Source organism: Mustelus asterias, chromosome 11, assembly GCF_964213995.1.
Source record: "Mustelus asterias chromosome 11, sMusAst1.hap1.1, whole genome shotgun sequence".
NCBI lineage: Eukaryota > Metazoa > Chordata > Chondrichthyes > Carcharhiniformes > Triakidae > Mustelus > Mustelus asterias.
In genome coordinates this window covers 76,580,388-76,597,382 of record NC_135811.1, presented here as the reverse complement: position 1 = coordinate 76,597,382, position 16,995 = coordinate 76,580,388, and the positions used below count along the sequence as shown (strand labels likewise).

The 16,995-nt window shown below is 49.1% G+C and overlaps 1 protein-coding gene across 1 annotated transcript in view; it reads right to left on the bottom strand.

Annotated features, from left to right (window-relative positions):
* Positions 1-16,995, bottom strand: part of LOC144500603 (formin-like protein 1) — a 274,250-nt gene that overhangs the window by 49,710 nt on the left and 207,545 nt on the right. Inside the window, exons 12-17 of the mRNA XM_078223784.1 lie at positions 16,380-16,490; positions 12,540-12,689; positions 9,640-9,741; positions 7,364-7,601; positions 4,446-4,751; positions 3,441-3,565 (exon numbers count right to left, since the gene is read on the bottom strand). Of these exons, the coding sequence (XP_078079910.1) occupies positions 3,441-3,565; positions 4,446-4,751; positions 7,364-7,601; positions 9,640-9,741; positions 12,540-12,689; positions 16,380-16,490 (1,032 nt within the window). The remainder of the gene's footprint in view (positions 1-3,440; positions 3,566-4,445; positions 4,752-7,363; positions 7,602-9,639; positions 9,742-12,539; positions 12,690-16,379; positions 16,491-16,995) is intronic.

The window sequence follows — 16,995 nt, the reverse complement described above, 5'->3', positions numbered from 1 at the left end:
CAGCGCTGTCGCTGGATCAAAACCCTAGAACTCCCTTCCTAACAACAAGTTCAAGAAAACAGCTGAGCACCATCTTCTCAAGGCCAATTAGTGAAGGGCAACAAATGTGGCTTTTGCCATTGGTGCCCACATTCCATGAAAGAATTTAAAATAAAATGTTCACAGCATGGGCACTCAAAATCCAAATCAAGGGCAGGATTTCCAAATGGGCATGGTGGTGAGGTTGAGAGAGGACTCACCTAACCCCTATGTGTGGAACTCCCTCCCTCAGCATCTCCTCCCATCCCTCACACCCTCCCCTTTGATAGTGTTTTTAGTCCCCTCAAGACCCTCTTCCCCTCTCCCCTCCATAACACCCTGTCCACTCACTACCCACCCGAGCTGTAAAGTGCTCTGGGATACCTCTTTGTATGAGTGTTGTGGCAGTTTTCTTTTATTGGTATACTTCGTACTTCAAAAGCCAATTCAAATTAAGTCTAATCATGGTCCCCACGAGAGACAAACAAGATCCAAGCTGACAAGACATCGCATCCCATTTTGAGCTCCATCAAACAAGATCCAAGCTGACAGGACGAGGCATTGCACTCCCTCCTGGGCTCGACCTAACACTTCATCTTCGCCAAAAGGCTGAGGCGGCTTTGAAAAATTGCATCAGGTAAAGCCTCGGTTTTACCTCACTGGCTACCCTGATCCTTTACTCTATCCTAGTCTGGGCAAACCATCTTCACAAGCGTCAGCACACTTTGGGTGGGATTCTCTGGCCGCGCTCGCCTGAAAACCAGAGATTCCCGCCCGACTTCAATGGGTTTTTACATGGCCCGCCACCCCACTCACTAGAATTCCAGTGGCGGATGGGATGGGAGAATTCCAACCCGCAAGTGCAATGGACTAGCCACGTCTCCTACCTGATCATGGTTTCACCCCTGCCAGGTAACTGAGGAACAATCATTAACGCTCGTCAAGGAGTGCAGTTCACACTGAATTCGAATCCCATTCCTAACTGACTCAATAAGAAGTCTCACAACACCAGGTTAAAGTCCAACAGGTTTATTTGGCATCTTGAGCTTTCGGAGCGCTGCTCCTTCACCAGGTGACTCAATGCAGCATACACCGTCTGCACTGGTAATCTCACAACAGTACAACGGGTGAGACAAGTTTGGATGCTTGGGAGCCCTGCTGGGCAAGAATTCTCCAATTACACTCGGGAATTTTGAGAAAATGGAATTATTGCATATTTATGGTCTGTTCTCATACATTTCCCAAGAAGCATTACTTCTTAAATCAGTGAGAGAAATGTGTCTGACAGCCCAGATTTTAATCCTTGAGGCAGCTAGGGAGAATCGGGAAAATTCCCAGCCTGCCTGCCTGGGAAAAAGTACCTGCCCAGGCAGGATTGTCGTTACCCAGGTTCGATTCCAGCCTTGGGTCACTGTCTGTGTGGAGTTTGCATGTTCTTCTTGTGACTGTGTGGGTTTCCTCCGGGTGCTCCGGTTTCCTCCCACAGTCCAAAGATGCGCAGGTTAGGTTGATTAGCCCTGGCAAATTGCCTTTTAATGTCAGGGGGTTAGCAGGGTAAATACGTGGAGTTGCAGGGATAGGGCCTGGGTGGGATTGTTGTCAGTGCAGACTCAATGGGCTGAATGGCCTCTTCCTGCACTGTAGAGATTCTATGATTCTAACTAGCTGCTGGGTGTGACGGCAAGCTGTCCAAAAGGCCCACCTTGATACCACGGAACCTTGTCCCAGTGACAAAGACCCTCCATCCCTCATACACCATTCACCCTTCAAACACTCACTATGTCCCCTCATACCACCCCAGGCCAGGCTCTGCCCTTCCACCCACCCCCTTATGTCCCTTCATGTTGTCTATGCCAGGCTCTGGCACTTTCGTGCCCATTGGAGACTTTCTACAACCAATGTTCTCCACAGTGTAAAATGGGATGTGAAAAAATACTTTGAAAAAGTGTAATCCTTTGATCACTGACCCGTCTGCTTGAGGGAAAGGTCTGAACTAATAAAAGTGCCAATCATCCAGGCCCAGTGAAGCTTCAAGAGCTAGACCACACAAACACTTAAAACCACTTACTTCTCTCACCAAACATTGTGAAATTGATCAAGAGATCACAGAATCCAAGCTATCAATCAATCAAGCTTTCCTCTGGAGAGCAGGTGTTTTATATGGTAGAACCATAGAATCCATAGAACCCACAGAGTGTTAAAGGAGGCCATTTATCCCATCGAGTCTGCACCGACTCTCTAAAGGGGCATCTTACCCTGGCCTGTCCCTCTACCCCACCCTATCTCCGTAACCCTGCACATTTATCAGGGCCAATCCACCTAACCTGCACATCTTTGGAGTGTGGGAGGAAACCGGAGCACCCAGAGGAAACCCACACAGACACAGGGAGAACGTGAAAACTCCACACAGACAGTGACTCGAGGTTGGAATCACTCCCGGGTCTGTAGAGCTGTGAGGCAGCAGTGCTAACCACTGTGCCACTATGTAATAGCTGTCTGGGCTCTCAGCCAAGGGTACATAATGAAGCTTTGCTGAGAGTTCAGACCTTGAGAACAACTTTGTAATTATTTTGTAACTCTGCTTTTTATCGTTCTGATATTCGATTAGATTATATAAAGGTATCTTAGTCTCTCACATCCCCCAACAGTGAGTGTTGTTACGTCAGTAAGTGCAGTGGCCATCTTGTCCCAGAAACACAAAGTGAGATGGAAGAGCAGTGAGTGCTTTTTCTGGTGACAGGGGTGCTGGCCAAGAACCATTCACTGCTCTCCCTTGAACATTGTCATGGGAATTTTACCCAAGTGCCAAGCAGGGCTGTAATTTAACATCTGAATCAAAGGTTGACATTTCTGACATATCGGCACTGGCATCACTCCGGGATGTGCCTGAAGTGGGGCTTGAACCCAGAAATTCCTGGCCCTGGGGGACTACCAATAGAGCCAAGCTGGGAGCCTACCAATCCTGTCACTGGACCCAGAGTCGTCTAAAGATCCTGAATTACTTTTATTATTTATTGATTTGTGGGACATGGGCGTTGCTGGCTGGCCAGCATTTATTGCCCATCCCTAACTGCCCTTGAAACGGAGTGGTTTGCTCGGCCATTTCACAGGGCAGTTGAGAGTCAACCACATTGCTGTGACTCTGAGTCGGATGTAGGCCAGACCGGGTAAGAACAGCAGATTTCTTTCCCTAAAGGACATTAGTGAACCAGATGGGTTTTTCCGACAATGGTTTCATGGTCATCAGTAGATTCTTAATTCCAATTTTTTTATTGAATTCAAATTCCACCGTCTGTTGTGGTGGGATTCGAACCCTGGTCCCCAGAACATTAACTGAGCTTCTGGATTAAGAGTCTAGCGATAATACCACTAGGCCATCGCCTCCCCTCATGTTGCTTTCTGTTACATGAGCACCATCTCACCTGCAATAACTTCTCATCGTCCAGTTCTGTGAAGACTGTTCCATTGATTTGATTGGGTTTCAGTGCCACCCAATTCAAGATTGGCATTCGGAACTTAGTCTTGATTCGTTGCTTTACCTTAAGAGCTGCAGGAAGAGAAAAACAATGAACTGATTGGCACAGCACAAGCTTGGTCAATCAAATGCCACACTGTGCACTCAGATCTCAGCCACTCTTATTACCCAGGAGATCATTTTCATTCATTATCCAGCAATTTTCAGTAAAAACTCTAAGTAGATAGAAGATTTTTGATAAGGGCTAAAAGTTACCACATCATGAAGGCTGCTTACATCATTCAGTGTGGCTGCCCTGAACATAACCTCTCTGGACAATCATCTCTACTTTAATTATTTATTCTGCTTAGGCAACCACCTTCTTCCATCGGTAAAAAGGCACAAAATGGACCAACTGACTCAAGAACAGCTTCTTCCCTGCCGCCCAAACTTTTGAATGGACTTACCATATGTTAAGTTGATCTTTCCCTACATCCTAGCTATGACTATAACACTATTTTCTGCACCCTCTCCTTTCCTTCTCTTTTGAACTGAACTTTGAAAGGGTTCCATCATGCAAACTATGGTTTACGATGCCTCGGAGATGCCTGAACCTCCACTCTGCACTGACTCCATTAAAATGAGGGGGACTTCGACATGTCCATATCTGCAGAGCCAGCCAGTATGAGAGTGCAGGGTGCAGCCTTGCGACACAAGCCAGGCTGTTTCCATAAGAGGCTCCCCTGCAAATCCTTGGAAAGGGGTTGGCAATCCCCAGGATTGGGTCACAGCTGCCATCTCCACGGGGTCTCCCTAACTCTGTGAAAATCCAGACCCAAGTGTTCTTTTGTAAACTTTTAAAACCCTGTGCAGGAACCAGGCTCACTCACCCCAGCCTGATGATAACAAGACCAACACAAACAAAGCACATTCACTCCCCATCAAACATCGGCAACGATCTTATGAGTCTTACCTGGGTCACCCGCTGTCGGTGGTGCTCCTGGAGGGGGTGGGGGCCCTCCTAGAGGGGGAGGGGGTGGAGGTGGAGGAGGGATACACGCACCTGTCAGTGGGGGTGGAGGTGGAGGTGGAGGCGGGGGTGGGGGTGGGGGGGCCGGCGCACCTACTGGCGGGGCAGTCCCAGACTCTGGCGCATTGGGAAGTGGAGGAGGGGGAGGTGGGGCGGTGACACTCTGTGCTGTCAAGGGGGGAGGGGGAGGGGCGTTCGGGCTGGTAACTTCAGTAATATCTCTCGGCACAGCTGCTGCAGGAGGAGCATCTGTCAGAGAAAGCAGAAGAACAAAGTTAGGTCCAGATCTTTTTATTTCCTAAATACACTCAGTGACTCGGCCTCCACAGCTTTCTGTGGTAGAGAATTCCACAGGTTCCCCACCCTTTTTTTATATATTCATTCGTGAGACACGGGTATTGCTGGCTGGCCAGCATTAGTTGCCCATCCCTAATTGCCCTTGAAACTGATTGGCTTGAGAGTCAACCACATTGCTGTGGCTTTGGAGTCACATGTAGGCCAGATCGGGGAAGGACGGCAGATTTCCTTCCCTAAAGGACATTAGTGAACCAGATTGGTTTTTCCCGCAACCGACAATGGTTTCATGGTCATCAGTAGATTATTAATTCCAGATATGTTTTATTGAATTCAAATTCCACCATCTGCCATGGTGGGATTCAAACCCGGGTCCCCAGAACATTAGCTGAGATGGTGGATTAATAGTCTAGTGATAATACCACTAGGTCATCGTTTCCCCTCAGGTAAAGAAATTTCTCCTCATCTCAGTTCTAAATGGCCTATCCCGTATCCTGTGACCATCTTGTTCTGTACCATCAAGCCAAAAGAAACATTGGCTGATGTCATACGCCCTGCCATCGCTGCCAGCGAGAATGGAGATATTTCGTGCTCAGCCAAATCTCCATTCAATGCAGCGGGACTGGAGAATCCCAGCCACAGACGAGGTCGGAGAATTCCGGCCATCGTTTCTGCATCCAGTCTGTCCAGCCCTGCACCTTTCAATGAGATCCCCTCTCATTTTGCCAAATTCCAGTGAATATTGGCCCAGTCGACCCAATCTCTCCTCGTACGACAATCCGGCCACCCCAGATGGAGAGCTCTGCCCGGGATATGGAAGGGAAAGATTATTTATTCAAATATCATCGCTGCTCAGTTGTGGACTGTCCAAGTTTGCACTTATTTGTTCCGTCAAACGAAACTGTTTTCGCCCTGGCGCCCCTGTTGCTGCCAGGCTCGAGGTGGTCATCTTCACAGAGCTCCTAACAATCTCCCTCACAATGAAAATCCTGGGTAGTCAGAAGACAGGTTCACTAATGACCTTGGCGTGCCTGATAAACAAAGTAGACAACTTCTCTTCCCCTGTGCCCCCATCCTCCGGGTAGTGGGCAGAGTCGGGAATGGGTAAACAGACCCGCTGACAACATTATTTTCCACTTCTTTTCCACCCCAATTCGGGGGAGGGGAATTCAGCCCCACCTGTCTGTTGCCAACCCCAAAGCACCAAACCCTCATGGGTACAGATGAAGAACCCTTACCTTAACATATACATACTCCCAACTCGTGTAAGTGAGAAAATAGATGTTTCAAATTACAAATATATATATATATATTTACTGAGTGTCAGTGGAATGGGAAGAATTGGATAACTGTGTTCTTAAAGAATTTCACAAACACTGGGTGGAATTTTCCCGTCGCGCCCGCCATGGGAATCGTAGCAGGTGGGGGTGGACCGTGCAAAGGTCCGTTGATGTCAGGCGGGAATTTCCGGCCTTGGGGTGAGCGCGACCGGAAAATCCCGCCCAGAGTTGCATTTGTTGGGTAAGGGGAAGAAGCTGATTAGCATCACAACTTTCAATAAACGCGGGGATCTCAATGTTTTAGAAATATCGGATATTTTAGCCTAGCGTTTGGGGTAGAGGAATTTTACATGAAGTTCTCGATGTTCCTCGAAAGGCTAGAATCCATAAATGATCGCTTTTTGGCCAGAGTACCTATATGTGTGGAATCCCATCACTGTGTTTAAGCATCTCCAAAGCATGTCCTTGCAAAACATGCAGTGCTAAAGTTCCTTTCAAGTTGATATTGAGTGCAGGTTTCCTCAGATAAGTCTGTTTTTAGGATTGTCCAATTTGTCTCCATTTCTTCTCTTCAAAAGGACCTTGATCCACTGGAGAGTATTCCAAGGATAATTCTGGGATAGTGGAAAAAGATTCTTCCAATCTACTCTGATTTGAGGCTCAGTTATCTTATACGTGCCTTTCGATGCTGCATTCCACATGAAATAGTCTGAAAAACTATCAACCCATTAAAAAAAAATCTGCCTCAAGATTGGTTTAGCTCAGTTGGCTGGACAGCTGGCTAGCGATGCGAAGTGGCACAGTGGTTAGCACTGCTGTCTCACAGCGCCAGGGACCCAGGTTCGATTCCCGGCTTGGGTCACTGTCTGTGTGGAGTTTGCACATTCTCCCAGTGTCTGCATAGGTTTCCTCCAGATGCTCCGATTTCCTCTCACACGCCAAAGATGTGTGGGTTAGGTTGGTTGGCCATGCTAAATTGCCCCTTAGTGTCAGGAGGACATATAGGGTAAATATGTGGGGTTATGGGGATAGGGCCTGGGTGGGATTGTTGTCAGTGCAGACTTGATGGGCCGAATGGTCTCTTTCTACACTGTAGATTCTACGATTTTACAAACCCTCAAAATCGTCTTTCCTCCAATGAAAAGAAGGGCTCCATCAGGGAAGAGATCAATGGGCTGAAGGGTCTTCCTCATCTGGACCTATCAGAAGATCTATCTCACAAACAGCCGGGGGAATGAGCTCTGAAGAGAGAGAGAGTGGGAGTTGGGGGAAGATTTATGCTGGTACCTTTGCGGGGTTCAGGCCTGGGTTCCAGCGCTGTCGTTGCAACAGCCTGTTTCACTACGACTGGAATGATTTCTATGTCGAGATCTCCGTGGTCCCCGCGCTGAATTTTAATCAGCCCCTGCTGTTCCAGTTGGGAGAGCTTCTGTTCCAGTGACGTGTGGCGTTGGATGGTTTTGTCCCTGTCTGAGATCTGTGCCTGGAGAGACTGCAGCTTTGACACGGATTCACTGAAGGTCTCCTGTCAGAGAGAAAACTTTACACTGAAAGTCAAGTTCAGCTTCTACCACAAAATGTAACACAGCAATGCTCAAACTTCAAGGCTGCGGAGAATCCCACAGGGGGAAACAATCAGAAATTACATTCCGAAATATAAGTTTAAGCTTTTTAAGTTAATTTATTAGTGTCACAAGTAGACTTAGTTACTGTGAAAATCCCCTAGTCGCCACACTCCGCCGCCTGTTCGGGTCAATGCACCTAACCAGCAGGTCTTTGGGAGGAAACCGGAGCACCCGGTGGAAACCCACGCAGACACGGGGAGAACGTGCAGACTCCACACAGACAGTGACCCAACCAGGAATCGAACCCGGGTCCCGGCACTGTGAGGCAGCAGTGCTGACCACTGTGCCACCGTGCCGCCCTATAAAAAGACTCGTGTCTCCTGGCTCAGTTAGTAAATAGCCCGTACAGCATGGGACTAAATCAGGTTCAATTCAAAGTCTGTGTAGAGCTCTCTGATCCCACGAGGCATCAGTTGGGAATGGCGCCTATCCTCGACACTATGTTGTTTGCACCTATCTGTTGGCTTTGATTTGCAGATTCTGTCGGACAAACAGAAGTTTGCACTTTCAAGAGTCTTGGACCCTGATCTTAAAGGGGGGGAGGGGAGTTTATGGTGGGTGCGCAGGTATGGTGTGTGTGAGCCCCAAAGCAGGCAACAAATCTGCAGAGTCAGCGCCTGAGGTTGGGTAGTCTCAACAGCCTGCTCTCATTTACAGAAGCATTCCCGGAGTCCTGCCCTAACCTGTCCGGAAGGCCGTGGGAATGCCTCCGTTCAGCTGGCAGAGGAGTGGGCGGAGGCAGTGATGATGGGGGGTGCGAGGGGAGAATGGAGATGAAGAGGTGGAGGAGCTGATCAGTCTGGAGCAAAGGGCAGCCAGAACTTGCTGGCGAGGTCCTCAATCCCCCCTTGAACAGGCACAACCTGACAGGTCACTGCTGCCCTTCTCCTGCTTCCAAATAACATTATCCTTGAGTCTGGATTATATCAGCAACTTCTATGAAGGCCCCTGCTTCCTTCCTGTTTGAAAGGAAAGGTTAACATCAGGACCTGATGGGAAGGCACGGGATGAGAGAAAATTGAGTCTCTGCCCTTAAGAACATAAGACAGTCAGATATAGGAGAAGAATTAGGCCATTTGGCCCACTGAGCCCTCACTTAACTGCTTCTGAGGCCCAGTTTCCACAAGGCAGGACCAAGTCAAATTTGGGGTTCAGCTGCGAAATCTTGAACTTTGGCCTAGTGTACCATATTTGCCCCCTGTCTATTACATAGAAATGTAGAAACTAGAAGCAGGAGTAGGCCATTTGTCCCTTCGAGCCTGCTCCACCATTCATTTTGATCATGGCTGATCATCAAATTCAATATCCTGATCCTGCCTTCCCCCCATATCCCTTGATCCCTTTAGCCCCAAGAGCTATATCTAATTTCTTCTTGAAATCAGACAACATTTTGGCCTCAATTACATTCTGTGGTAGTGAATTCACCACATTCACCACCCTCTGGGTGAAGAAATTTTTCCTCACCTCAGTTTACCCCTTATCCTCAAATTATCAGCCCTGGTTCTGGACTCCCCCACCATCGGAAACATTCTTTCTGAATCTTCCCTGTCTAACCCTGTTAGAATTTTCTATGAAATATTGTCTCACTCTTCTAAACTCCAGTGAACATAATCCTAACTGACTTAGTCTCTCCTCATATGACAGACCTGCCATCCCAGAAATCAGCCTGGCAAACCTTCGCTGTATGCCCTCTACAGCAAGGACATCCTTCCTCAGATAAGGAAACCAAAGTTGTACAAAATACTGCAGGTTGAATACTTTCCCAGCGAGAGAGCCTGAGTTTTTATTTGTTGCTTCTAAAGCCTGTACCTTGGAGTGAGCTGACTGCCCTTCTCTGCCCCTTACCCCCCCAGTTCATTCAGCACTCATGGGGAGCTGGCGAGCTGACCTGTTGGCCCCAGTCTAACACCACGGTGATACCGCTCCTGGCACACTCACCTTGAGGCCTTCAACCTCTTTATGGGACTGTATCAGCTGTTTCTCCAGCTCTGCGATTTTCATCATGGAGTCATTCTCTGCCTCCTGGAGTTTCTCTGTCAACTGAACAAAGCGCAAGAGATGGCAATTAAAATACAAACGGCAAAACACAGACCCAAAATGTTAGTACGTCATTGAACAATGTCAGTCCCCCAACAGATTTACCCTCAAGGTTAAAGGCAAGAGAATGGACCTCAATTCCTCCACACCTGAATGGTGTACACAGCCCAAGTGGGCGGTGGAATCAGATTCAACAGTAACTTTCAAAAAGGAATCATATATATTTGAAAATTGAAAGGTTAGAGGCCTACTAGGAAAGAGGAGGCTCAGGGGCCTAACTGAATGGCTTTGTCAAAGAGCCACCATAGGCATTTTGGGTCTTCTTCTGTACTGCATGATTCCCAGGGGCGGGATCTTCCGGTCACGCCGAAGGTGACCTCCTGTGGCGGGTTCCCCTGTGGCGGGATGGCTGAAACGTGCAAGACGCTGTAGATCTCGGCGAGACCGGAAGATCCCACCGGCAGCCAATGGGGAGCTGCCTCCAGCGGCAGAAAGCATGCCGCAGTGGTTGGGGGGGGAGGTGGGGGGGAGCAGAAAATCCGGCCTCATGATTCAACCACACTCCACCCCTGCTTCAGTACCACCACCCCCCCACCCCCTCTACCTCCAACTCCCACCAGCAAAACAGTTCAGAAACTTTCACCTCCAACTGGGAACAGGATACAGTTGGTTAACCAATGCTTCAGTGAACTACGAGCCACAGGGCCTGAGCTTCTTCAGGGATTCTGCAGCTTTGGCATGGGGGCGAACAGAACTCTGGGGCAAACCCTTGGAGGGGGGGGCGGGGGGAGGCGGGGAGGGGAGGGGCGGAGGAATTATAACCTCCAATATCCGGTGGGCTTTCTTTGGGAGGAAGGTTTAAATGCCAGAAATCTGAAACAGGAGCCCACACCACGTCGGTTTTTAATCGAGGCGGGATGAGGCTAACAGGAAGCAGGTTGTGAATTTAACTATTTCAATGAGAACGTGTTCCTTCTTTTTAATCCTGATTCAATGTTAACCACAGGCAGCCAGGCATCCCACTCAGGAAACATAACAGGTGAAAGGAGGTGAAGCGGGCTGAATCCACGAGGTACGTGCCTTTGCAGCACTGCTTGTGGGTCAAGTGGAGCAGGAAGATTTCCTCCCCGGCCTGGTGAGCTATCCCAACAAGACCTTCAGCACCTGCCATATCTGTACCGCCACCAGCCCCCTCACCTCCCCCCTGCCCACTGCTTGCCACCATCAGTCCAATTGTGGTGTCTGCCCAAGTTACCCAACCTCAAAACACACCCCTCAGCTAATAAACATGCCCTTAATCAGGATTTCTGTGGCACAAATCAGGGCATAACAAATGATAGCGATGTTGTATCAGCGCCTTTCTCAGCCTTTATCAGCACCATTTATATTCCCTTTGTCTTTTTGTCTATGACAGCTTTGTCAATGATCCCCCACCCCATCCTCACCCTTACAGTATAAATCTTGTGCAATTGTCTTTATCTTCAGCTCTGAGTTTATTGCCCAAGCCTTCTACAGCACCAGGGAGGTGAGCTGCCCCAGGCTAGCCGTGGGAGGAGAGAGTGGAGGTGCTCTTCCCAGAGATTGGCAGGAGAATGCCACCCCATCATGCAGCAGGGCACCTCTCTCTTCAGCAATCATCTCCTTCCACCCCCAAGTCCCTCCTCCCCCCCACGCCCCCCGCCCCACCGCACCCCCCCCCCCCCACCCCCCCCCCCCCACCCCCCCCCCCCCCCCCCCCCACCCGCACCCCCCAACCTCCCATTTCTGTTCCTCCCCTCGTGAACTGTCTGCCTCTAGGACTTCGGTGTCCTCAAGGCCAGGATCTCTCGGGGCCATCTAACGGAGAGAGGCGCCGGCCACCACGCTGATGCAGAGGGGATTGGAGGACACCATCTGACCACACTAGGTGCTGGAAATTGTGCCCTCTGAGCCTGCAATGCCCATCAGTTGGCAAAGAGGGTATCTGGCGATACATCAGTGAGCAGCTGGCTGCTCCAGAGGTGTGTAGGATCCAATGGTGGCGAGATTCAGGCCCACACTGACCTTAGCAGTTACTGACAGGGTTCGGTCATCAATGGTGTGAGGTGGGAGGCCCTCGCTGACAATGCTTGTGATCAGCTGCGTAGAGAGTTGCAGTCTCCTTCAACACTGGTTCTCTGTGATGTCCAGATAAGTTTGTCTCTGTTGGTAGATCTTGGGCTGAGGATAGTGCCTCCATCTCCTTCATGCCCTTCGATCCCTTCCTCTGACCTCCTACTGGCCAGCAGGCTGCCCTGCCCACACCCTGCCCAGCACGCTGCCCTGCCCACACCCTGCCCTGCCCACACGCTGCCCTGCCCACACCCTGTCCTGCCCACACCCTGCCCTGCCCACACGCTGTCCTGCCCACACCCTGCCCTGCCCACACCCTGCCCTGCCCACACCCTGCCCTGCCCACACCCTGCCCTGCCCACACCCTGCCCTGCCCACACCCTGCCCTGCCCACACCTGCTCTGCCCGCACAACTGCTGTATTATCAACATCAATGGGTTTGGTAACAAGATTCATTACTGATTTAAATATGACAGATGGGCTGCAGATTTCAGTGCCCAGTGAGCCCACGAGCGGGTGGGAAGCTGGCGGGGTGGGCACCTACCCTATTTTATGTGCCTTCCCATCAGCATCACACCTGGTGGGGGCATGTCGCTCTCTCTGCCTCTGGTATAAGACACACGGTTTATCTCCTGTGGCTGGAACATGAATCACCTCCCCCGGCGTCCCCCACCGACCCCCCCCGTCCTCTCGGACAGAACATGGGCTACCTGTGTTACTTGTTCCTGTAGCTCTTCGACATGTTCCAACACTGCGTTCTTGGTCTCTGCATCCTCCAACAGAGCGCCCACGTCAAACACATTATCCAGATAGGCCTGGATCTGCACCTGCAACCTCTCACTTTCTGATGACTTTAGTTTCTGCGAACAATACAAGATGTTATTTTACTGGATTTCCCACCAGAAACAAGTGAATAGTCTGACACAGACCTTCCCAACATGCTTGTACCAAGTCCCTTTGCTATCTTTACTCATGGGAACATATCTTTTGATATGCCTCCATGCCAGGCACTATCCCCTTAACCCCACATATTTACCCTTCTAATTCCCTGACACTAAGGGGCAATTTACCATGGCCAATCAACCTAATCCGCACATCTTTGGACTGTGGGAAGAAACCGGAGCACCCGGATGAAATCCACGCAGACACGGGGAAAACGTGCAAACTCCACACAGACAGTGACCCGAGGCCGGAATTGAACCTGGGTCCCAGTGACAGCTTAGGGAGGAATTTTACATAAGCTCTAAGCAGATGGATGGGAAGAGTCTCAACTATAATTTCTACTCTATAGAATAGAAGGACAATCTTCATTCTAGCTATAAAGTCCATGGGTGGCACAGTGGTTGGCACTGCTATCTCACAGCTCCAGGACCCGGATTCAATCCCAGCCTCGGATGACTGTCTGTGTGGAGTTTGCACGTTCTCCTCATGTCTGCGTGGGTTTCCTCCGGGTGCTCCGGTTTCCTCCCATATGTGCAGGTGAGGTGGATTGGCCATGCTAAATTGCCCCTTACTGTTCCAAGATTTGTAGGTGAGGGGGCATTGGTGAGGTAAATACGTGGGGTTGTGGGGCGGGAGTGGGCCTGGGTAAGATGCTCTGCTGCAGTGTCGGTGCAGACTCGATGGGCCGAATGGCCTTTTTCTGCACTGCAGGGATTCAATGTTTCTATTCTATGATTATATTGTCTTTTATACTAGAGTCATTGAGCTACAAGCAGTGGCACAGTGGTTAGCACTGCTGCCTCATAGCGCCAGGGACCCAGGTTCGATTCCCGGCTTGGGTCACTGTCTGTGTGGAGTCTGCACGTTTTCCCCGTGTCTGCGTGGGTTTCCTCCGGGTGCTCCGGTTTCCTCCCACAGTCTGAAAGACGTGCTGGCTAGGCGCATTGACCCGAACAGGCACCAGAGTGTGACAACTAGGGGATTTTCACAGTAATTTCATTGCAGTGTTAATGTAAGCCTATTTGTGACACTAAAAAATAAACTTTAACTTTACTGCAAGGGATGGTAACTAAGGCCGGAATTTTCCAGCCCTGCATCCTGGCAGGATCTTCCTGTCTTGCTGAAGTGAACAGGGATTTCAATGGCTCACTGGAAAATTCCAGTTCTTTGCCAAAGCCTTCCAAGGCACCACAATGAGGCTGGATTTTTAAAAAATATATATTTTGGAGAATATTGTGTTATTCTGTAAAGAGGACAGTGGCTGGAATCTTACCACTGTTCACATCAGCGGGATTTTCCCATCCCGCAGCAGTGAACAGAGATTTGGCTGGCCACCAAATTCCCCAACCTCGCTGCCGCAGGAACGTGGCGTGAAGGACAGGGAAGATCGTGCCCTGTGTGTTTGTGCCTGTGTAAATTATTTCATTAAACTGAGGAAAGGTGAATGGAGACAACTTGTCTGGGAGAGTTGAGAGATGATAAATGCGAAGTGATGCATTTTGGAAGAAATAATGTAGGGAGGAGTTATACAATAAATGGCAGAGCCATCAAGAGTATAGAAACACAGAGGGACCTAGGTGTGCATGTCCACAAATCCTTGAAGGTGGCAGCACAGGTGGAGAAGGTGGTGAAGAAGGCATATGGTATGCTTGCCTTTATAGGACGGGGTATAGAGTATAAAAGCTGGAGTCTGATGTTGCAGCTGTATAGAACGCTGGTTAGGTCACATTTGGAGTACTGCATCCAGTTCTGGTCGCCGCACTACCAGAAGGACGTGGAGGCGTTAGAGAGAGTGCAGAGAAGGTTTACCAGGATGTTGCCTGGTATGGAGGGTCTTAGCTATGAGGAGAGATTGGGTAAACTGGGCTTGTTCTCCCTGGAAAGACGGAGAATGAGGGGAGACCTAATAGAGGTGTACAAAATTATGAAGGGTATAGATAGGGTGAACGGTGGGAAGCTTTTTTCCCAGGTCGGAGGTGACAATCACGAGAGGTCACGGGCTCAAGGTGAGAGGGGCGAGGTATAACTCAGATATCAGAGGGACGTTTTTTACACAGAGAGTGGTGGGGGCCTGGAATGCACTGCCAAGTAGGGTGGTGGAGGCAGACACGCTGACATCGTTTAAAACTTACCTGGATAGTCACCTGAGCAGTCTGGGAATGGAAGGATACAAACGAATGGTCTAGTTGGACCAATGAGCGGCACAGGCTTGGAGGGCCGAAGGGCCTGTTTCCTGTGCTGTACTGTTCTTTGTTCTTTTGTGAAAGGGGTGCTAAATACGTGTATTTGTAATAAGAAGAGTGGATTCTAAGTAAAAGGGTTGAATTTAGAAATTCCCATTCAGAGATAGATATGGACTTTTTTTTCTGTTGTTAAGTTTAAAAGGGGAGTAAAAGGATTTGCAGGGATTTCATAAGGGAAGGTTATTAAATTTTAGATGACCCAAAAGGGGATGCAGTAGGAAACAGATGAAAGTATTTTACATTTTGGAAAGGTTAATTTCAAAGAAATGTTGAGGACAATGGAATTGAAGATGAAAGGGAAAAGGATCTTTAAGGAAAGATGTTGAGCTGAGTTGCGTTGGCTGTGTGAGGAAGCCGAACTGGGAACAGCTCTGTGCTGGGAGAAAGTATGAAGTTTGAATCAGCCATCCAATTGAAACAGCAAAGTCTTTGTGCAGAAAGAATAGTTGTTTCTGAAGATTCTTGGATTTCCACAACAAAGTGGGAGCGATCAAGAAGTCGTTTGGTTTAAACTTATTAAAGTTACAGCAGTTTTGCCTTGGGCAATTTTACTGGGTTTGTATAGATCAAATATATAAGGGAGTGTTGCCTAGTGGTGTTTACTTAGGTATTCTGTCCAGGTGTTTTCGTTTGGGGGGGAGGGATGGTTGTGATGCTATTAACTGTGTAACTTTAATCTTATGTGCTTATGTTTTCTTTTTTTGTTAATAAATCTTTTACATTTATTTTAAAATCCAAAGAATGTTCCTGGAATTCTATGCGACTGAGATTGGTATGGTTTCTTCTCATATCAGAATACAAAAAAAAAGGTTATGATCACTAAGACAAGTTTCCCTCTGGGATTTGGCTTGCTCAACAAATAGATGGGAGTTTTCGACTGAAATGTGCTCTAGGGTAGGTACCACAATACAAAAAATAGGTTGCAAAGGCAATTCGAAGTATTCCTGGAGAAAACGGGAGTAAAGGACGTTTGTAAGGGTTGTGTGGGTTAAGGTTAATCTAAAAAACACAAGCCATGATGTTGATTGCTGACTCCAGCTCTTAAAAGCTGCTGGCTCTTGTTTGGTGATCAGATTCAGTCAGTGTTATCCAGTGAGGATAGGCCTGTGAAATCCCCATGTCTCAGGTGAACCAGGGAAGTTACATTGCCATTGGCATTTAGGAGTGGGTTTTACCGTAATGCTCCAGACAGAGTGAGGGGGATTTTCCAGCTCTTTCCGCTGGCAGGATCCCCTGGTCCCACCGCAGGTGACCCCCCCCCCCCCTCACCTTCCCCTATCCCCCTCAAACACACTGCAGGGTGGTGGGTGGGTGGGGTAGCAAATCCCAGCCAATATCCTCAGTCTTCATCTTGTGCTCTCTTACCTTTAGATACTCATCCAGACCCAGCATGGTGAACTCAAACTGCAGATGGACCCGGAAATTCATGTCCTCAACAGAATGCACGACAATGTTAATGAACTGCATACAGGCAACCTTCAGAGAGAGAGAGAGAGGGGGCAGTCACTGTACTGTGATCATAAAACCCATCAGGTTAGTGCTGATGCGGAGATGATTTAAATGCAGTTCCAGGAAACCAACAAGACAAGTCTAAGGTTACTCTTTGAAGTCTGGTATTTTTAAACTGAGACTCAAAGTAATACATCACAGATTGTGTACATGGCACGCTCTGCGCACTGTGTGTCCTGTACACTGTCTATACTGCACACTGTGAGCAGGGTCAGTGCGCAGGCCCCGAGTGTGAGCAGGGTCAGTGCGCAGGCCCCTAGTGTGAGCAGGGTCAGTGCGTAGGGCCTGAGTGTGAGCAGGGTCAGTGTGAAGGCTCCGAGTGTGAGCAGGGTCAGTGTGAAGGCTCCGAGTGTGAGCAGGGTCAGTGTGCAGGCCCCGAGTGTGAGCAGGGTCAGTGTGCAGGGCCTGAGTGTGACCAGGGTCAGTGTGCAGGCCCCTAGTGTGAGCAGGGTCAGTGTGCAGGCCCCGAGTG